Raw genomic sequence first — 23,066 nt, 5'->3', positions numbered from 1 at the left:
TTTGAAGATTTTTTTGTCCATATCAACAGACTGAGAGTGGATGACAGAAAGCTGGCATGGTACACTGTAGCTTCTCCTCTTTGAGTGATTGTTTCTGCTCTCTAGGGCTAGGGGGGAGGACCCATTTCCCGGCTGGAAATCACTTCACTGAAGCCTCACTTCACAGGACTCTCAATACTGCGTGTCCCTCAACAGTACTAAGTCCCTTGCGTCAAAACCTTCATCCACTGACGTCAATGGCAGAGCTCCCATTAATTTCAGTTAGGGCAGGATTTTACCCTCATTTTTGGTTTTACAAAACCAAAACCCCCATGATTAAGCTTTGCAAACTGCAACTAAGACCAAAACTGCTCTTGTTCAACTGATCTGTTTTGTCATCACCTATACTTACACCATCTGGGGACCTGAAAAGCCTTATAAGATACTTGATGAGTGAGAGAAATTAATGGTAGGGCATTCAAGCTTTTAGTTAGAAAATCACTGCTAACAACTTCCACTATTAATGCACTGATAAGCTGCCTGCATCAATGTTTTATAGCTCATACTTTACCTGAGCTGTTGCCAATTGGCTTTATGGGGTTCCACATCAAGTTTTAATTTCTTTTCCATTGTATATTTTTTGCTTTTTATCATTTTGGAAACCACTGAAATGCATTTGCCCTGATAAGAGATAGTAAACAACACCTGCCCAAAGTAAAATATTACCACATCTGAACAACACTAGCAATTTTTAAGAAACACATTGAATGAGTAACTTTATACAGTAAATCTTTAGTATTATGGATGCAAAGTAACATATAGGTATATATAACAATGCTGATGAAGGTGCAAATACAAGCTATGAATACTCTGATCTACCAAGACTGACTGAACACAACTATGATGGAATGAAAAGGCAGGTCAACAGCTTACCATTTGCTTTGTTTTCTCCTTAAACAGTAGATATGTGATGTTTATATTATGACTTTTTTGTTGATATCACTGGGCCAGTTCCTTAGCTTGCTGATTAGTGACAGCTAAAATACTAGCTTATAATATTTATTTTGGATCAAAGACAAGACCTAAGATAAACATCACACTGTGTCATGTCAAAGCACCAGTCTAAACCAGGCTTTTCTCACAGGATCCAAACTGAGCAGTGAGGAACCATCCCCCAGCTGTCCTGGTCCTGACCACGCATTATTTGTAACAGGCTGTAGTCACGTATGAAAGAAGTATTCATATTTGTATACATTTTCTGTAATAACTCCAAAAAGCTATTTGCTTTGTTGCCCCTTATGACTCCACTAATTCAGAAGCTGTTACTAGCTATTCCAAACCAAGAGGGAGAGGGAAGAGTCTGTCAGCTCCAAATGGTTTCAGACCCGTGTCTACAGAGACTTGAAGGGTGCTCCCATGACTGATGATTATTTTCTCTTTGGGTTTGTGGCTTTTAGGGAATGACTTCACTCCACTGGGCTGCTTTCCACAACATGCCCCAGCACACCCAGACTCTGCTGCACAAGGGAGCAGAACTGACTCTGGTGGACAAAGACTTCAAAACAGCCCTGCACTGGGCAGTACAGGTGAGCCACGGCTGCAGTTTCACCCGTTGCAGGCGGTTGCTTGAGCTGAGCTGGTGTCCTGAATACTCCAAAAGCAATTATTTTGACTGTGAAATGAGGAAAATGGATGCTAAGAATGCCCACTAACATCCCCAGCATTTTGCCAGTGGGCACAGATCAAGGATGTAACATCTTCTTTGGAGAGCAAGGCATACTTAATATAGGCTCAGCACTGTTGCCCTGAACAAAGTTATCATTTATCTCACTGGGACTATGTATATGCTTTACGTTGAACTCATGCTTAATTTTTTTCACTAAATCAGGGTTGCAGAAATCACCAGCTTAAATAGTCTTGCCAAAGGCCTTTGGGAATAAAATAATGAAAATACAAGTTAAAACACATTGAAACAGCTATAGTTGTGGAATAATTAGCTGAAGGGTTGAGGCCCTACTTCTCTCAAGATTAAGGAAGACAAGGAACCAAACTCATTTCCTGTTGACCTGTATGTTCCTATCTCCTGTGCAAAAAAATGTCAAGTTACTAAAAATTACTCAGATTATCATTAGAGAAGAAAACTACACAGGTTTAAGGTGGCATTAAACGCTGTATTACGCAATGGTAGTAAGTGGTCTAAAATATAGCATAATTTACTAAGTCATGCCTAAGCTCTACTGCAGAAAACTTCCCAGATGAAATTATACAAATATGTTTTTACTTGCTCACTTGCCATAGCAAGTTCTGGTATCAATGTTCAAAACACCTGCATACTAGATAAGCAGAAATAGAACTTGCATGAAAAACCAATAACATTTTCCTACAATGACTAAATATTTGCATCCTCGCCCTTTGGTGTAAGTTTGCTCATCTTAAAAAAATGTATCAGCAAAGAAATTTAAAAGCTCTGGACTGCCACATACTATATTTGCAAATGAGTAAGGACATCTAGACTAAATAATATGTTTTCTTCAACCACAGGGTCCCACAGATGTTTCATGTACAATAGGCTCAATTTTTTTGTTTCTCTGAAGTAGAGGTTTCATGGAATCATAGTATCATAGAATGGTTTGGGTTGGAAGGGACCTTAAAGATCATCTAGTTCCAACCCCCCTGCTACAGGCAGGGACACCCTCCACTAGACCACGTTGCCCAAAGCCCCATCCAACCTGGCCTTCAACACTTCCAGGGAGGGGGCATCCACAACCTCTCTGGGCAACCTGTTCCAGTGCTTCACCACCCTCACAGTAAAGAATTTCTTCCTAACATCTAATCTAAATCGACCCTCCTTCAGGTTAAACCCATTACCCCTTGTCCTGTCACTACACTCCCTGATAAACAATCCCTCACCATCTTTCCTGTAGGCCCCTTCAGGTACTGGAAAGCTGCAATTAGATCTCCTCCTCGGAGCCTTCTTTTCTCCAGGCTGAACAACCCCAACTCTCTCAGCCTGTCCTCACAGGAGAGGTGCTCCAGCCCTCACATCAGCTTCGTGGCCCTCCTCTGGACTCACTCCAACAGCTCCATGTCTTTCTTGTACTGAGGACCCCAGAACTGGACACAGTACTCCAGGTGGGGTCTCACGAGAGCAGAGTAGAGGGGCAGGATCACCTCCCTCGACCTGCTGGTCACGCCTCTTTTGATGCAGCCCAGGACACGGTTGGCTTTCTGGGCTGCAAGCGCACACTGCCGGCTCATGTTGAGCTTCTCATCCACCAACACCCCCAAGTCCTTCTCCTCAGGGCTGCTTTCGATCCGTTCCTCGCCCAGCCTGTAGTCGTGCTTGGGATTGTGCCAACCCACGTGCAGGACCTTCCACTTGGCCTTGTTGAACTTCATGTGGTTTGCACAGGCCCACCTCTCCAGCCTGTCAAGGTCCCTCTGGATGGCATCCCTTCCCTCCAGTGTGTCAACCACACCACACAGCTTGGTGTCGTCGGCAAACTTGGTGAGGGCACACTCAATCCCACTGTCCATGTCGCTGATGAAGATGTTAAACAGTGCCGGTCCCAGTACTGACCCCTGAGGAATGCCACTCGTCACTGTTCTCCACTTGGACATTGAGCCGTTGACCACAACTCTTTGAGTGTGACCATCCAGCCAATTCCTTATCCACTGAGTGGTCCATCCATCGAATCCCTGTCTCTCCAATTTAGAGACAAGGATGTTGTGCAGGACAGTGTCATATGCTTTGCACAAGTCCAGGTAGATGATGTCAGTTGCCCTTCCCTTATCCACCAACGCTGTAACCCCATCATAGAAGGCCACCAAGTTTGTCAGGCATGATTTGCCCTTAGTGAAGCCGTGTTGGCTGTCACCAGTCACCTCCTTATTTTCCATGTGCCTGAGCATAGTCCCCAGGAGGGTCTGCTCCATAATCTTGCCAGGCATGGAGGTGAGACTGACCAGCCTGTAGTTCCCTGGGTGCTCCTTTTTTCCCTTCTTAAAAATGGGGGTTATGTTTCCCCTTTTCCAGTCAGTGGGAACTTCGCCGGACTGCCAGGACTTCTCAAATATGATGGAGAGTGGCCTGGCCACTTCATCCGCCAGCTCCCTCAAGACCCGTGGATGCATCTCATCAGGTCCCATGGACTTGTGCACCTTCAGGTTCCTTAGATATTCTCGAACCTGATCTTCTCCTACAGTGGGCGGTTCTGCATTCTCCCAGTCCCTGCCTTCTGTGACCCAGGCAGTGTGGCTCAAGCATTTGCCAGTGAAGACTGAGGCAAAGAAGTTGTTGAGTACCTCAGCCTTCTCCATATCCTGGGTAACCAGGTCACCCGTTTCATCCTGGAGGGGACCCACATTTTCCCTCGTCCTCCTTTTATCACTGACATACCTATAGAAGCTTTTCTTGTTGTCCTTGACATCCCTGGCCAGACTGATTTCTATCAGGGCTTTGGCTTTCCTAACCTGATCCCTGGCTGCTTGGACAGTTTCTCTGTATTTCTCCCAGGATACCTGCCCTTGCTTCCACCCTCTGTAGGCTTCCTTTTTTTGTCTGACTTTGCCCAGGAGCTCCTTGTTCATCCATGCAGGCCTCCGGGCTTTTTTGCCTGACTTCCTTTTTGTTGGGATGCATCGCTCCTGAGCTTGGAGGAGGTGACCCTTGAATACTAGCCAGCTGTCTTGGGCCCCTCTTCCTTCCAGGGCTTTGTCCCATGGTATTCTACCAAGCAGGTCCCTGAAGAGGCCAAAGTCTGCTCTCCTGAAGTCCAGGGTAGTGAGCTTGCTGTGCGCCCTTTGCTTTGGCCTCTGCAACTGGTATTATTTCAGCACTAGTTTTGTTCTTTAATCCTAATCAGTCTGAAATTGGGCTACATCCCTTGCTTTTTTGCCTTGGGAAACTAAAGATCTACTCTAAAATCTGTTGTGCATTTTTACTAGGCTTACTACAATGCAGGCTGCTTCCAGTGGGAAATTTCTGAAACTCATGCAAGGTCCTGCAGGCTAGGCAGTGGTCTGGGTGATAGCTCTGGGAACAAGCTCTCTCTCAAACAGAAGGATAAAATGGAATCCCTTATCAGGTCCTATCAGGACCCTCAGAGTTCCCCTCACAACTTAATCTTCCCCTAATTCCCTATTTTGTACATTTAATTATTTAATTCCACCACTAATGCCCACCTCCACTTTTCTCTCACAAACATGCAGAATAACTCCTGAGAAAGCAGGAAATTAAAACTGCACAAAACCCACTTGGCCTCAGGTGGAAGCAAATCACAAAACCTTTTTCTTTCTCCCTTCAATCTGCTCTCAGTAATCAGAGGAAACACGTGCAGGATGACCCTCCTTTTTTAGTTCTTGAGAGATTTCTGCTATGAAGCCTTATAAATTGCTTCTTCCATCCACATACTTCTCCATATTCTAGGTCCAGAAGGGGTAGTTGAAATACCAGAGCATGGAATAAATCTGTTAATATTTCTCTTACTCAAGCTTGGCCAAGAAAAAATGCTTCCAGCCAGTGCTCTCTGCTGCCCTGTTAGCCCAGGAGAAATAGATACTGTGGACAGGCATGACTGTCTCTGCTATGACAGAGAGCAGAACAACAGCTCTGCTGGATGCGATTATTGTTATGTCTAATAGCCTCTTCTGAGGCTGCTGGAAAAGGGATATTTTTCCTTTTAGAATTGTGTTAATATCTTCAGAGCACAAGAGACTCACGGAGTACAGGCAGTACCGGCTGCAAGGGTTGTTTTTGGCCGAATAGGGCCCTGTGCTTAATTCCATTTTTAAAAAATGCAGCAAAGGGAAGACGAGGCATTGCACAGAAACTTGTTTCAGAAGTTGCAGGAAAGAGGCAGTTTGTGCACACTGGGCTGAAACACAGAGCAGAATCACATAAAAACCATTGCCTGCTGTGTTGGGTCTGGCTGAGACGGAGTTAATTTCCCCACAGCAGCCCCCATAGTGCTGTGCACCGGTAGCCAGCAAGGTGCTGGTAACACACCAGGGTTTTGGCTCCTGCAGAGCAGTGCTGGCACTGCACCAAGGCTGTCTCTCCAGCATCCCCCTCACCTCACCAGTAGGCTGAGGGTGGGCAAGATCGTGGGAGGGGACACAGCCAGGACAGCTGACCCCAACTGACCAAAGGGATATTCCATGCCATATGACCTCTGCTCAGCAATAAAAGCTAAGAGAAAGGGGGAGGAAGGGGGCAGGGCATTTGTTATTATGGCATTTGTCTTCTGGAGCAACCGCTACACATGCTGAAGCCCTGCTTCCTGGCAATTGGCCGGACATCACTTGCTGATGGGAAGTGGAGGATAAATATTTTGGTTTTCCTTTGCTTCCATGTGTGACCTTTGCTTTTGCTTTATTAAACTGCCTTTACCTTGACCCATAAGGATTTTTTCATCTTATTTTCCTCCCCTCCCTGTCCTGCTGAAGAGGGGAGTGATAAAGCGACTTGGTGGGCACCTGGCCTCCAGCCAAGGTCAACCCACCACACCCACCATTCGAAAACAAATTCTCAGGTATGTTTGATATGAAACACTCGTTCCATGATGGCTGTTTCAAAGACCGCAGGTTTAGCACTTGGTGTCCCATCAGACAAATGGTGGCTGTGGAGTCCCAGCCATGTAACTAGACCCACGCCAAGGTCTGATCTATTGAAAAAGTCAAACCTCCTGCTGCTCAAGTTCATGCCTCCAGTGCAAATATGTTGCATCAATGTCAAAAACACAGATCGTTCTGGTTTGAAGTAAGAATACCTCATGTCACATTTTTACACATTTTTAAGAGCTAGTGCGGATAGGGCTATACTAGAAGTGTCTCAGGAGGTATTTCTCTCCTTTCATTGCAACCATCAATAATAGCTGTAATGAAAAGGAAACATACCTTTGTAACAAAAAACTGTTAAATGATACTAGAACAAAGTTTAAAGCTGTTCTAACAGTTCCAGATAACGGTGTCATTGAAATCCTAGTGAAATAGCATATATACTATACAGTATCCACTATCATACTACATACCACTGTATCATAATAGTATTAGTAGTACTTTGGAAATAGTCTGGGAAGATTTGGAGTCTTCCTGTACTGCCTTGCCAGTCATGATTTTACCAGAAGTTTCTTTGCCTCTTTCTTAAAACTCTGTCTCCCAAAGTCATATGATTATGTAAAAATATCAGCTTTCATTTAAAGAATAAACAATCAAACAAAGATTTCTTATAAAGTGAAGAAATGCAAACCTTTAGAGATTAAAAAGAAGGCAACTAAAAAGAAGCCATTAAAAATAATATTCTGGCACGTGGAGCTATCCTTACGATTTTTTTATAGGTTGATTCAGACTGCAAAGTTTTAAAAAATTACGAGCCTGCATATTTGCCCCATAGCAACAATGCAATTATTTCATTCCCCCATTTCCTGAGAGCAGAGCAAAATACCCGGGTATCTTAAACACATTGTAAAAGCAAAGCATAGGCAATTATTTGCGTTTGGCTGAGCAGGCATGGCAGCCTCTCTGTAATTACTTGGAAGGTGAGAGCACTTTTAAATTTCAGGATCTCTAGGAACGAATCTCTCTTTTGCTGCAGGGCACCTTGAGGACACAGCTGGCCACCCAGCCAGGGCAGAGGAAGGGGCCAGGGAAGGCAGTGGTGGCTCAGGGCCAGGGTCTCTCCCACGGCATCACTGCGCTCCTTCTCTGTGCCCAGCACCCCGGGGCGGGGGCAGGGGTTTGTGTGCTGTCTGAGGTGGGAGGATTCAGAGAGACTTCCAAAGTCCTCTTAAACCTTGGTGTTTTGCTGTGGCAGACGTGGTTGTTGTTGGATTAGGCTAGAAAAGGTGCATTTGCTAGGCACGATTTAGAGCATGGTTGGTTTCAGGCAGATTCCTTTCACTGCAAAATTGTACTTGTTTTCTCCTTGTTTCATGCAGTTTCCTACAGATAGCTAGAAAGGGAGAGTAGTGATTTTTTATGTCGCTAAGCTTTAAAGACAATTTCGACTGTTAGCAAACAAATGAAAACCAGATTCAATTTGCATTTTTTAAGCATACCCTGAAGAAATCCCTTTCTTGTGTAAATATTGTCATTCCAGCGAAGGTACAGCTGTTGCTCATGGAGGCTGGAATGTTGCATAGCAGCAGGGCTCTTCAGAATGAGTTGTCAACTTGCAAAATGAGGAAGAGAGATTGCAAATAGTTTTGAGTAAGAAATAAACTTGCTCCAATACCATCAGAAGTTTTTTTCCAAAAAGTGCCCGAAACACTTGTGACGATGTCTGCAATAGCAAATTAAATGTGCTTGAGTCTTGGCTCTGGCACCAAGGCCAACTATGACGGGACAGTCTGTGTCCCTATTGCTAAACTCTCTTATTCTCTAAAACAGGATGGTTGGTATGCAGACTACTTACTGCGAATGGTCTGTGGCCCAGGCGAGCTCCTGAACCATGTCCAGGAACTGGTGGGGAAAGTGTTAATTGACCCAAGCCAAAACCATGCTAGGGAGGATTTTAGAAATTTTACGGAACAGACAACAGATTCCAGTGCTCAGGGATGTTCCCTAGTGCTACTGAGTTTTTTATATAGCTGTAATCTATTTCTCCATTTTCATTTATGTCAATTCATAAGCAAAAACCCCTTTTGTGACTTGTACACAGTATAGCAGTATTGATATACAAAGTCATCAGTACAACCAGATCATCAGAAAAACTGCCTTTACCTGAAATAATTGACTGTTAAACAGTAAGTCCTTCAAGTATGAACATGCCATTGAAAGTGTAATTATTCATGACAATCAAATTGCCAAGGAAATCAATTGCAGAACGCCCACTGAGCTTAGTAAGAATTTGTCTCAGGCAAAACCTGTAGGTAAGTACAGGATAATTGCCAGACCTCTTCCCAGCGCATAGTCTACATGGAATTCTGCAAGTGGATGCCAGAACATGAGTAATGTACATGCACCATGCTCTTTGCGTATCTACAAATGTCCTGATCTCCTATGGCTGACAAAAAGGCACTGCATGACAAATGTTTCCATTTCTCTGATAATAGTAAGGAATAAATCCTTTTTCTACTGTGGAATAAAAGAGAATCTCTTTTTCAAAGCACATAAACAGCTCATCCAGAGAAATCAGTCCTCACAACAATGTACTAGCAGGGGAAAGCTGCCAAGTAATTTTAGTCACAACCATAGTCATTTACACAGTAAATCATATGCAGTTATTATAGAAAACTCCAAGTGAAAATAAATTCTTAGACAGATTTGGCCAATATCTCATAGAAGGTTTTTTTTCAGCAAAGAGAGGGTAAGAAAGGCAGTGACATGTGATAGCCATAGAAATAGGCCCCCATGACTGCCTTTGTGATTTGCTAGCTTTTATCCAACACCCACTAAGGCTGCTGAGAGGATAAATACTTTTAAAACACCACGTCCCCTAGTTGTACCAGAGGCAGCAGTGCTCTGAGGACCACAGGACAAAGTATCCTGTACAACAACACCACGTTCTCTTTCCAAGAGAACCACAATGTCAGGCCAAGATGGGTCACTCTGAGTCTGCAAGAGACGCTGTCTCAGTGGGTGTCTGAACTGAAGCACTAGGGTTAGGAGAAGACAAACAAGGTTCTCTCTGAGCTGGCTGAGTCTCACCAATGTAACTACAGCGGCGTCAGTAGAGTTGTTGTTAATTTATGTTGGTTTGCCATCAGAAACACACCCTGTGAAGTGCCTGGGCTGTATCCAGGCAACTTCTGGCGAAGTTTCCCTGGCAGGAGGAGCGCTGAAGATGGTGTTACGGATTGTTCCTTTCCCAGTTCTCTCTGTCCCCCGAGGGCGGAGAAGCCACAGGGTGCTCTGAATTTTTGCACTGGTTCTCCAGTGCCAACACAGCCATCTGGCAGCCAGGGCATGGTAGCAGTGGAGGTGGAGTGAACATGCTTCCACTCCTCAGCTTCCCCTAGTGTGGGGTCCAGAGGGGGGATGTTGGAAGTCCTTAACAATGGGAGAAGGCTCTTGTGTGTGTGCAAAACTCTTCAGCAGCCCAAGTTGCCAGCTTTATGGACATTTCTCACTGCGCTATGTTTGTTGCAGACTAGGAGGAGCTGAATTATGTCTCTGCTCTTGAGTTTGGCATTCTCCATGTTTAAAATGGCAGACATTGCATCTACAACAAGACAGGGATGTGTTGTTTTGATGCAGCCATAATATCTGATTCTGACAAGACATATCCTCACTGTTAATGCAACATTATGTTTGTCTTGCTCTGATTCTAGGATGAAATTCTGAACACTTGTTACGGTAAAGATAAGGATATAATACACTGCCATAGTGCTCTGAACATGAACATGAGGAAAAATTTGTACTGGAGCAACAGTTTGGTTTTGCCAGTATAGCTGTAACTAAATGCAGGGCTTCTGCTTGCAAAGTCTTGAGTCAAAGTCTTGATATCAAGACTTTTCAAGCCCCAGCCAACAAAGCCATATGGGAAAAGTCTGTGGAATGGCTTTTGCTTTAGGTAAATAATGAATTTCATAATCAAAAAGGAAAAAAAGGTGACTTTGAAAGGAAAGATGTATTTACCAATATAACAACCTCAACTGCAGTTACAAAGGAAAAAAGTCCACAGAGGAGTTACTCGTTCAAATTTTGCTATGGGTTGCTCAACAAATATTTGAAAAAATGGCTCATGTTTCTTTATTTCAGCAAAGGAGAAAAAGATTTTTCCTTTTTTTTTTTTTTTTCCAATGGCCCTGTTGGAGTTACAGTCAATTTCATATTCAAATATACTATTTGTGTCTGTTGGTGAAGGATAAGAGTTGGGAGACCAGCCAGCATCCTGTAGCATAAAACTCAAACAGTACCCAATGATGCACAAAGATGGTTTCCAGGAGGAAGCCAGAAGTCCTGATGCAAATTTTGTTTAATCTATAGTAATTTATGGTGCTTCTTTAGAAAAGTAGGTTACCTCCCAGCATAGTGCAATGGGAATAGTATTTGTTGCTGCAGAAAGGAGTGAAAGGATGGTTAAAATGTCAAGCCATTCAGGATCAGAGCAAGACATCAAAGAGAAAGTCAAAGCTTTGGATTCACAGGTGTGGAATTGAAAGAGGAGGCAATGTAGAAGAGGAAACACAGACAGCCCTAAAGTGCAATGCTAATAATAAGAAACAACATCAAGAGCTGCTAGTGGGGAATTTCCATCCAGCCAAGCTGGCTATAGATATAGGAAGGCTTTAAACTGCATACTAATACAAAGAGACAGAAAATACAGGAGAACTAATACAACCTAACCACATAATATCCAGAGACATTTACTTGGAAGAAAAATACCTTGTCAGGGTTTCCTGAAAACAGTTAAGTGGTCCATAGTTTGTCCCTCTCCCTCTTCCATGTCTACATTACTGGTAGGCACAAGCCAGCTCCCTTCACATGATTCTACTCTTTGGCATCGAAATATCTAGTTCACTAGAGAAGGGAAAAAATTAACCCTCTATACAGTGCAGTGAGCATTGTAGTATGTACGATTGAAGACCCGGCAGAATAAAATGCAATGTTATGGTAGAATATAACATAAATGACAATAAACTTCCCAAGTAAGATTATCATTCTGTGTATCAGTTGGATGTTTAAAAAGCTGAAATATAAGAACGATGGTTGTAGTAACAACCATGATAAATTGAGTAGACATAGGTGAAAAAAGTGTCAAAAAGAAAAGTGTCCCAAACATGCAGGATTCTCCTCATGGTACTTGATTCAGTGGATATTTCCTGAAGAATTATTTTCTTATTTTGAAAGCACTGAGACATGCAACTATCAGAAGTTGGGCTTGTTATTAACCAATCTAAAGAAAACAGAGTTGTGATCAAGTGAAAGTGAGAGCTAATGACCCTGTCAGTGAATTTGTTGTTTGCCACTATCTGGAGATGACACAAATCTCAGACAAAAACTTGCATAAAGCATGATAAGAGTTTGCCTTGCAAGGGCTCCCGAATCAAGGCTTTAGCATATTTCTTCTTCACGAAGTAAGTTTAATTTAGATGAGTGATCTAAGAAAGAAAATTTCACTGAGGAGAATGAATAATGGGTGAAAGCAGACAGAGGTGTGAGATGGGACAAAAGTATAAAGAAAAGGGGGGGGGGGGGAAATCCCTGCAGAATTATGTAGAAACACAGAAAAAATAACTCATAATCTCTGAGAACATCACTGAAAAGAATTTGAAATCAAAAAGGGAAGATGAAATGAAGGGATACATACAGTAAGGTTACAAAACCATGTAATTTTCCTATGGTAAATTTACCACTGAACATCCTGGTCTAACAATAGTACTGTGGTTCATGGTAAATTTACCACAGGAAGACTACATTTTTGGTGACCTCAGCTCAAAGCTATCAATCTAAGAATAAGCGCAGTGTAAGCATTTTAGGAGAATTTTGTATGCAACTTAAAAAAGCCATGATGAAGGTAAAGATAAGGCATTCCTAAGAAGAGAGAGCTGGAAAGCCACAGAGCAGTTGGCTAGAGATCTCTTTCAGCAGAAGGTTCAAAATACTAGGAAATATCATTTGATTATTTAGAAAACGTGATTGAATTGTTAAAACAGGACAGAAATTTCATAGCCATCTTCAAAGCAATTAGTGCTTCCTCAGATAAGAAGCTATTGGATATAGTACGTGTGAATGTCAATTAATCAGTTTAACATCGTGTAGTAAAACCCAGAAATACTGGAAAAGTGCCAACAAGATAAAGTTCATCACATGGCACAGAAAGCTTGTTAAGCAGGTAGTGAATAGAGTCGTCATAAAAAGACCAATTCTTTGTCCCTTTCTGTTTTGAGCAGTACAATCAATTTTAAACACACTGAATTACATCAATAGCACAACGTGTATAAGCACAACCTGCTATTATGGACAGTTCACATAATCTTTGGAGGTAGATGTCTCACTGACAGTACAACCAGGGATTTATTATAAGAATGTTTTTATTTGTTCTGTAATGAGGTGATGAAATAATACAGAACGCTTATATAACCCACTTATAGAACCGGATTAGAGGGACACCAAGCACTTCATGGGTCAGGATGAAATTCAGAATGATTTTGACAAATTGCAGGAATGAATTGAGATTAATAAAATAGTACTGTGTACTATGATACATACATACTATGTATGAAAAATTAAATCTGTTTGCACAGAAGGAAGAGTAGTAGGCTAGTGAATTACAAAGTGAGTAGGAGTTTAAATTATGGTGTTGATACAAAACAAACAATCATCATTTTGGGACACATTAACAGAAGTGTGATACATGTGGGCTACAGGAAGTAGCAATGTCATTTTCAAAGTCAGGAGACAAGCCTCAGCTGGATAATTATGTCATTTGGGATGCCATGGTTGAAGAAAGCTGTAGACAAACTGGGAAGAGGCCAAAAGCAAGCACCAAGTGTGATAAGTGGGTTGAAAAACTTGACCCATGAAGAGAGGTTGAAATGGTTTGTTTAGTCTAGAAAATGGAAGATTGGTGGGAGACAGAACAGTCTGTAAATGTATAAAATGCCAGTAAGAACAGTGGGACATTTCTTATGGAAATGCTAAGAGTTGTGCAAGAACACTGAGGGACTGAAACTGTAAGTGCGGACAGTATAAAATTAGAAGAATAGTAGTGTCACTAGAACATGAATACAGGAATAGTAAGCACTGCACGTTAATAATTTTTTGTATCAAAACTGACTTGGGAGAAGGATGGTAATAGAGACATGTTTATTGTGGTAGTACTAGGAGTACATGATGGACTCCTAGATTCAGTTAGCCCTGAATGTGACTAGAGATGTCTTGATGCCAGTGACCAAAAAATGTAACTGAGAATTATGCTAGTATGGAGGACATTGGCATTTGGCATAGGGACTGGAGAACAAACCCAACAATTATTCATAGGACCTCAGTATTCCTGAACATAAAGATCAACACTATTTTTTCATTACATATTCAGACAACTATAAAATAGTAACTGTTTTAACATGGTTAATGGGGACATTTAAAAAAGGCCTGGTCATAGAAAATAAGTTTGGATGGCATGATCATGAATAGACTCTAAATTAAACAGGTGAGTAAACAAAGTACATACAAAACAAAATTCCTGATTTCAGTAGGACAGTAGGATTTTGGTAAATCAAGGGAATTCTCGGCTGGACTGAGAAGCTCTGGGACCAGCACATTCTAGGGACCTGGACTGTATCCTGTCAATGGTACAAAATGTAGCACCAATCTATACCCCAAAAGCAAACAAGAAAAGTATGTAGAAGAGGCTCAAGATATAACGGATGACTATCTATCTTTAAAAGATATATTTAGAATAAGTAGATATGTCACAAATAATTGTACGGAGAAGTTGTATCTCAAAATCAAGAAGTGAAGAGTAATAATTAAATGTTGAAGAGAGGCTGGAATTAAATTATTTTCAGGAATGAGCCTTGAAATCAATCTTGCTCAATATTTTCATGATAACTTGGCACAGAATACAGGGAGCTTTCTGATTAAATCTGCCAATAACAAAAAAACTGGAAACATTAACAGAAAAGAACAGGGATATCAGACAGGGGAAGCTGGATGACCTTCAAGTCTAGACTAATACAAATGGAATTAAATTGAATAGGGTAAAAGGTTTAAGTCATGCACTTGGGTGCTAATAACAGGAGGTCCTCCCAGAAACTAGAAACTCTGTGTTTGGAAATAACTATGGAAGAGAAGTACCAAGATGTAAAGGGTTATTCCAAAATGACTAGAAGCTTCTAATGGGACACAGCTGTGAATAAGGCAAATGCTGTTCTGCAATATACCAAAAGAGGTATTTCTAACACAAATAGGGAAGAGCTAGTGACACCGTACAAAGACCTGGCAAAAATGTCTGTGTATGACTAAGTACAATTTTAATCACCCCTCTCCAAGGGTACATAACTGAAACACAAAAGGAGAAGGGTTAGTAGGTTGATGAGAGAAATAGAAAGTATATTTTGCAAGGAAAACTTAAAAGACCTTGACTGATTAGAGTGGCAAAAGAACAGTTCAGAAGGAATATGATAACATCTGAAGAAGAAATACCAGTTAGAGGAAAGAAGTATTTAATCTAAATAATAATGCTGGCACAGAAACAAAGTGACATAAATCAACCATGAGTATGAATAGAAATTAGAGATGCTAATCATTAAAGCAAACAAGTTCTTGAAGTGCCTTCCTGTGGGAGTAACGGGAACAAAAAAACTAATTACTTTTAATGGGCACAGTAAGTTTATGAAAGGGATGATGTGACACAACTGCAAGTGATTTGATCATCTAGAAAGACCTTTCATGCCTTGTGTTTCTATGTTGTTATAAAAAATCATGCATTCTTTTTCTCTATTTCCATCAAGTTAGGATATAAAATGTTTCAGTTTCATTTGCAGGTTAGAGAACGATGTCAACTTTCTACAAAGATGCTGCAGCACTGGTGCCAACTAGCTAAGAAAGTTTTCAAGAACCACTTGAGCAAATATTTGACATGGCTTTTCTGGGTGTACTTGGACAGGCTTACAGAAGTGGGTTGGTCTTCAAGGTCCTTTCCAACCCTAAATTTCTATGAAAACATATAGACTCGTATCTTTCTGGACTCTGGCTTAGCAAAACAGCAAAAACCCCAAGCTATTTCTGAGAAAGCTGTTGAGTAATTTACACTCTGTAAATATTGGAGATATTTGCAGTGGTACATTATTTATTATTTTTCCAGTGTTCGAAGTGTTCTAGGAAATTCATAAAGCAAACCCAATTCCCAGCAGGAGATTGGAAGCTTTTGGCTTTCATACCTGGGGAGTCTGGTATACACAAAACAAAATACCATTATTGTATTTAGCTTTTTCTAGCAGAGAAAATGCAGTTTGGTGTGAGCTCCATTGTAAAATGCTTTTCTTCTCTGAACTTCCTCCCAGAGTGGCAACAGGATTCTGTGTTCCATCATTCTGGACCACTACCAGGGACCATCAATAATAAACTATGATGATGAGAATGGCAAAACATGTATGCACATTGCTGCTGCTGCAGGCTACAGTGATATTATCTGTGAGCTGGCTAAAGTCCCGGCGTGCAACCTGCAGGCCCTTGATGTGGATGACAGGTAACCATGGAAACTCTGAAACTGAAATTGCTGCTTCCTTTCTATTAACCTGAGACTAGCTCTGTTTATTCTATAATTGTGTTTCCTGTTTCACAGGCCATGGCCTGGTTAATGAGCTGCACTTACAGAGAACCATGCTTGCTCAGAAACATGGCAAAGCAGTCCAGCTCACATGTATCATATCTAGTATAACAACTGTCTAGTAGGAATGTTATTTGACTTTGTGTTTCTGGTCGGAAATGATAAGATTATGTGTGAAAAGACTTTGTCACCACTTGACTTAACTTCTTTCAATCAAAAGGGAACATTCTTTTCAAAACAATAGAACAGGATCCTACAACTTGAAGCTGGGATCCTGCTGCTATTTGTATTTAAGAAAGAGCAATGTTCCCTTGTTTCCTTTAAGATGCTAACACAGTATTCCTATAGGACAAGAAGACTTTCACCTTCCATTCTGACAAGGAATTTGATTCCTTCCAGGATTAAATCCCTATATCATAAGTGCAGAAGAGTCATCTTCTTTCCTCTTTTTCACCCCATATCTACTTGCTTGTAACTTTGCTCATAAATTTATTTAATGCAAACACAACCAACTGGCTGTTCACATTGATTATGCTGCTCAGTGGAGCAAAAGCCAAGGTTTTCTTGGCTTAGGCCTTCAGGTACTTAAAATAATAGCAGTCTTCATGGAAAAGTGCAATAAAATGGAATGGAAATAAAACCAACAGGGTTCTGAAGAACATTCTAAACATCAGTAAAAGGTAGTTGAGAAGACTGTGTTTCTATGGAAAGAAAGGCGAAGGGAGGAGTTTAACTACACTTAAGAGCTCAGTAAGACAACCTCCTATTACACATTCTGATATTTCCACAGAAGGTATTATACTTGAAGGGGAAAAGATAAGCCGTTCACTATAAAGACACAGTAGATTTCCATTCTATTGTGTTTCTGACTGCACCCATCTGAAATCACTGGGATTGAAAAGAAATAGGCAGAGAAAAGTCAATTTCATTTTTTATTCTTGCACAGTTTTCTTATGGTGTTTTCTGTGCCTTCAGATTTTTCATAAGAGCAAAATATTGCAATTTGGAAACTGAACAAAAGTTTCCAAAGACAAGATGCAAATCTGCTGCCAGACAGGAAATCAGTTTGATTCTCCTACACAGATTGAAGACAATTGTTATCTGCTCCAGTCTGTGCCCATCAAAGAACACAGAAACTGGCAAAGGGCCAATGACAGTCTGGTAGATGTGTCCAGTCCTTCTTATTCATCTGGGGGAGGCTTCTTCTCCTTTTACTTTCATGGAGAGCCCTCAGCCAACCATTGCTAATTGTGCTTAGTGTAAAGATGAGAAAAGCTTGTCCCTATGTAGTGGACACTACAAAGATTTTTTTCAAATTCTGGTCTGAAAATTTCAGGCACTCCTTCCACTCTGCAACTCCAGCAGCAGCAGAAATGCTATTATATAGCATGTATAGGCATTCTAGAGCCCCATACCTATTTTCTCTACATCCCAGTGGGATGGGGAACAGAATAAAAAATTAAAAAAAGAAAAAGATAAAACTCGTAGGTTGACATAAAGACAGTTTAATAGGACAGAAAAGTGAGATGATGATGATGATGATGATGATGATGATGATACTACAAGACAACTGTTGAACAGCACAATTTCTCACCACCTGAAGCCAATGCTCAGTAAGACACCCCCGCCAGCTACCCTGCCTCCCAGCTCACCCCCTGACTATATATGGAGCATGACATTAATATCCCTTTGGCTAGTTTGGGTCAGCTGTCCTGGCTGTGTCCCCTCCCAGCTTCTTGGTTGCACCTGCCTTCTTGTTAGCAGGGCAGTATGAGAAGGTGAAGAGTCCTTGACTGCTTGGTAACAACGAAAAACATCAGTGTGTTATCAACATTGTTCTCATCCTAAATCCAAAACACAGCACTAGACCAGCTGCTAGGAGGAAGAGTAACTCTATCCCAGATGAAACCACGATGGTTTCCACACCTTATTTCATACCATTTAAATCATGCCCAGGTCCTGCATTGCCCAATACATTGCAATTAACCACCACCATTTTTCCTGTCGTTTGATACATAAACACAGATATCATTCCTTTAGTCAATGGACCACCACTATGAAATGTCTGTAAAATGTTCATAAATATAAATGTCCACAAAATGTCCACTGAGTTCATTTAGTCCATGACTTCAGGCTCCATCTGTCATAACAGTTTCTCAGGGCAGGAGAGATGGTGTGTGGTGGTGGATTGTTACATGCTGCATCCGGAGGTCGTAGCTGATGTATCTGGTGCAGCCCATGCCCACGGTCTGCAGGTTGAAGATGTCAATCTTGAGGAAGTTGCTAGGCGCTCGTTGCTGAAGTCAGTTCTGGTTTCATCACCTCTGCACATTGCTTAGTTTCATCAAAGTTCATTCTTTATTAGTCTGGGTGATTCTTACTGTAATACTGTTACCATGGCATACCGCAATCACAGTAGTGATGACATATGCATTATTATGTAGCAATTAACATCACACAAGTCAATTCATTGGCTATTGTCACCCAAAATCAAATCTCCTTGAGGTACACATTGGACTGTCCCATCCTTCGGCATCACCCACCAAGTCCACCCAGGTCCTTGAGCAAAAGCAATCCCACAGATGGGTTTGCCTTTGCCCGAGGCCGGAGCAACCCAGACTGTCTTCCCTAACATATTCTTCATGTGCGCTACAGGGTCTTTATCCCCTTCTACAGGGTGTAAAAGTTTTGACTGGGCAGGGCCAGCTAGATTAGTAGACTCCCTTAGTGTTGACTATACCAGGTGGCCTTTGCTAAATGTGTATCCCAATGTTTGAGGGTCCCACCACCCATTGCTCTTGGTGTAGTCTTTAACAGCCCATTGTATTGTTTGATTTTCCCGGAGGCTGGTGCATGGTGGGGGATGTGATATACCCACTCAATGCCCAGGTGGCTCTTTGGCCCAGGTGTCTATGAGGTTGTTTTGGAAATGGGTCCCATTGTGTGACTCAATTCTTTCTGGGGTGCCATGTCACCACAAGACTTGCTTTTCAAGGCCCAGGATAGTGTTGTGGATGGTGGCATGGGACACGGGATATGTTTCCAGCCATCTGGTGGTTGCTTCCACCATTGTAAGCACACAGGGCTTGCCTTGGTGGGTTTGTGGGAGTGTGATATAATCAATCTGCCAGGCCTCCCCATATTTATATTTCAGCCATCATCCTCCATACCAGATGCACGTAGATGCCAGTTTATGGCCTTATTACCACCACTGGCAGCTACATCAGTGTGGGATAAGTTGCTAGAGAATTCCGTAAAATGGATGTCATGAATCTGGATGAGTAGCATAGTAGCATTTTATTATGTCACTTATAGTTTTGATAGTAAATTTATTCATCTATTTTCATGATACTCCTCTTTTTCTGTAGGACGCCTTTGCACTGGGCTGCAGCAGCAGGGAAAGCTGACTGTGTGCAGGTACTGCTCGAGCTGGGGGTAGACAGCAGCCCTCGAGACATCAATGAAAACACTCCTCTGACATACGCAATGTACTGTGGGCACACAGAATGCATCAAGCTGCTGTCTCAGGAGAGCAGGTAAAGCAAAAGTTCACATCTTGCTCACATGTTGCCACTGACTGGAAAACAAATTTATTGCTTTTTATATGCTACTGAAGGATTTGAGCCCTGGGTGGTGTCTCCTCAATTCATCTACAATACTCAGTTCAAGTTTTCCACCAAAATAGCAACATTAGAATTAGTCATCTACTGAATACTCATCACTGCAGTTACAGTGCTAGTCTGCCGATCAGCAGAGGGTTCTGAACCAAGAAGGTGTTAGTACAGCTCTTGCTCAGTCACCTTTGTGCAGAAACGTCATCTTAGAGAATAATTTCAGCCCTCAGATACATGCCTTCCACTTTTTTTAAATCTCTATGCGCTAGCTGTGTGTTCATGTAATCAGACAGAGGGATAGACTGAACACAAAAGCAGCTTTTCCAGATAGGTAATAAAATAAATCTCAAGTTTTTATCCTCAGGGTAAGGGTTTGGGAGTGTTGTCCTAGCCTTCTTTAGTTCTCTACCTTGATTGTCTTTTCTTATTCTGAGGGTTTTTTTCTGTTAAAAAGTGTAAGTCTTTTACATTGCTTATGATCTTCCTCTCTCTTTGTATTTCTCATGTTTCAGCAGTCATTTACTTCATTTCAGTTCTTTGGTAAATGAGCATGCACTTAAAAAAGACATTTATCATCACATTTCTTTGTGCTTTCCCCTCCTTTCCAGTCAGCAGTTAGTATTATTTCCTGTGTTACAAATTGTGAGACATGGGTAACATTACCTCTCCTTCTCCTCCTCCTGCACACTGCAGTAGGTCTGAAATGTTGATTAGTCAAAATCTCATCTAAAAACCACTACAGCAACAGCATTGTAGGTAATGACTTTGCTAGATCTTCTGAAAGTGTGCCGCGTCTCTTTAGTACAGGCAAGACAAAGCAAGTGGAAGGGAAAAGGAGAAAGGAAAAAAAAAAAGAGAAAGGAGAAAGGAGAAGGAGAAAGGGGGAGGGGTAAAGGGGAAAGGGAAATGGGGAAAAGAAAGGGGAAAGAAGAAAAGGGAAAGGGGAAAGGAGAAAGGGGAAAGGGGAAGAGGCAGAGGGAAAGGGAAAGGGAAGGAATGGTGAACTAGTGCCTTTGTTACAGTGTTAGCAATGACTGTGCTGTTGGAAATACCATTTTTTAAATATGACATAATACAAAGTCCACTTCGTTTTGAAGATCCCAGCATGGTCTTGTTATTATTGGATCTTGCCTCACCATTAAGAATAATGATTCTGCAGCTGGTAGATGCTGAAGCCAGAAAAGTTTGTTTGGTTTTTTTTCCTGATAGCTGCACTAAGCCTACATTAAGGTAAGTGTAAGTCAGTGAACCCCCTAAGAAAGAGTGAAGTAATACGTCATTTTCAGTCTTTGTTAATTACAAATTTGGAGTCTTAATTTTCTGCCTCCTTGAACCACCCCTGCAAATGTATCTGAACAGTATATACTCCATTTCATAGGCTAACACTGGCAGTATTTTTTCATTATTTGGCAATAACAACATCACATTTTGACTTTTAATTCCAGTAGATCTGAGCCAGTTCATCAGTTTCCCTCCCAGAACAACAGACTCCTAAAGAAAGAAGGACGATTCAGTATACTGAACTATATCTTCTCTGGCAAAAAGAAGAAAGATGATCAGAAAACCAGTCAGGAGAGAAGCAGAGACCAATGTCCTAGAGAAGAGACCTCAGAAGTAGATGACATCATCACCACTTTTGATTGCATTATGGACACAAACTGCAAAGACATTGCAGATGAGCATGTGACCACCACTGACTTCAAAAGAAAGAGCACAGACACAAAGTACCTCATACCAGAAGAGAAGCAACCAGAGTGTGAGGGACCTCTGCCCAGCAGAACCCAGAGCCTCCCCCCAATCACTGCGGGCAATTCCTTCCTAACTGCTTCCCAGAGCACAAGATCAAGCTTCTCCACCACCGCCAGCACCCAGCATTTTGCACACAAGTCTCAAAAGAGTAGGAGTGAACTCAACTTGCTGGACAACAGAAGCAGCTGTCAGGTTTTGTTGGATGATGCCTGGAACACAGACTCTAACCAGCTACTCTCCTACAAACTCTGTAGTAGGACTCCTTCAGACAAATTGATAAATGGCTTAAACTCTGATAGATCTCACCATGTGCTTTTGTGCCCTCCCCGCCTTCCCTCACTTCCTAGTTCTCCATCAGGTAATTTCTTTCTTCTCTATCTCCCAAATCTTAAAATCACTACTGATGTAGCAAGCTGAGTCAGAAAAAACAGGTCAGCCTGACCAGTGACATTTCTATTTCTTTAATATCTTTTTCAATTTCTTCTCCCTGTATGCAATAGCAATTGCAGATAGCATATGGACAGGACATCAGCTGACAGCTGAAGCAAGGTGCTTAGGTGTGGGAAATAAGAGCTTTAAGTAGGTCTGATGAGCAAGCAAAAAATATAGGTAGTTAGGAAGCATGTAAGGTACCTGAGCAGGGTAAGTGCCTCCAGATTATATATGTGTTCTGTGAATTGCACGTTAACACCCACTGCCATGCCTGCTGCCTTGTGTCCACGTTTAGTCCTGGAAGTTGATGTGCAAGGGAATAGTAATGCACTCAAATCTCTAACTGTGCTCAGAGCTGCCTCTGGATCCAACCCGGTAAGTCCACGCATGCCATGCTGGACAGCTCTGCACCATGCCACTTTCCCCTTATAGGCATATTCTGACTCCAGAATAAGGGACTGTAGTGTCACCCCTTCTCACTCCTCCCACCCTGAGTGCTAGCTCTTTGGTCTAATGTGCTTTCTTATGGTTTCTCCAAAGCTGAATTCAGGTTGCTAAACTTACAGAGATGGAGTAAATACTTTTATGGCGTGGTTTGGAAACTGTAATGCAACAGTAATGAAGCAAAGCATCAGAATTCTGAAGTAAACTTGAAACTAGGGTTTGGCAGGATTTGGGATCTAGCACTTTGACTCACATCCATGTTTAAATGAATCTGGCTGGCTGGTCTGTGCGCTGGAGTTCACTTCAACATATTGGTGCCTCCAACTTCATCTCCTTCGGGATTAGTCTCATGCCAAAATTAAACACATCTAGCATGCCTTCCAACCACTGTAATATCCAACTGAAAATGAAACAAGCAATGGCAATCCCCAGATTTACCAGTACACCATTACAAGAAGTAAACATAACACAGTAATTTAATCTACCCTCACCCCAACAGACATGAGCCGTTATCCTCCCATGGAAAGAGGAGTGAACAGAAACCCTGTCTGAGAAGAACCCTCAGTCAGGTCAGGTCACTATCTGAGCTTGCATGATAGTGCAAACTGTACTGACTCCGAAGCAAAGGGATC

At 41.8% G+C, this 23,066-nt stretch overlaps 1 protein-coding gene across 1 annotated transcript in view; it reads left to right on the top strand.

The window, feature by feature from the left end:
* ANKRD55 (ankyrin repeat domain 55) overlaps nucleotides 1-23,066 on the top strand; it is a 53,710-nt gene that overhangs the window by 17,192 nt on the left and 13,452 nt on the right. Inside the window, exons 6-9 of the mRNA XM_054809933.1 lie at nucleotides 1,437-1,565; nucleotides 15,930-16,114; nucleotides 19,564-19,731; nucleotides 21,255-21,916. Of these exons, the coding sequence (XP_054665908.1) occupies nucleotides 1,437-1,565; nucleotides 15,930-16,114; nucleotides 19,564-19,731; nucleotides 21,255-21,916 (1,144 nt within the window). The remainder of the gene's footprint in view (nucleotides 1-1,436; nucleotides 1,566-15,929; nucleotides 16,115-19,563; nucleotides 19,732-21,254; nucleotides 21,917-23,066) is intronic.

The sequence above is a fragment of the Grus americana genome, chromosome Z, assembly GCF_028858705.1.
Source record: "Grus americana isolate bGruAme1 chromosome Z, bGruAme1.mat, whole genome shotgun sequence".
Lineage (NCBI taxonomy): Eukaryota > Metazoa > Chordata > Aves > Gruiformes > Gruidae > Grus > Grus americana.
The sequence above is the reverse complement of the archived record's forward strand: the minus strand, read 5'-3'. Positions and strand labels throughout refer to the sequence as shown.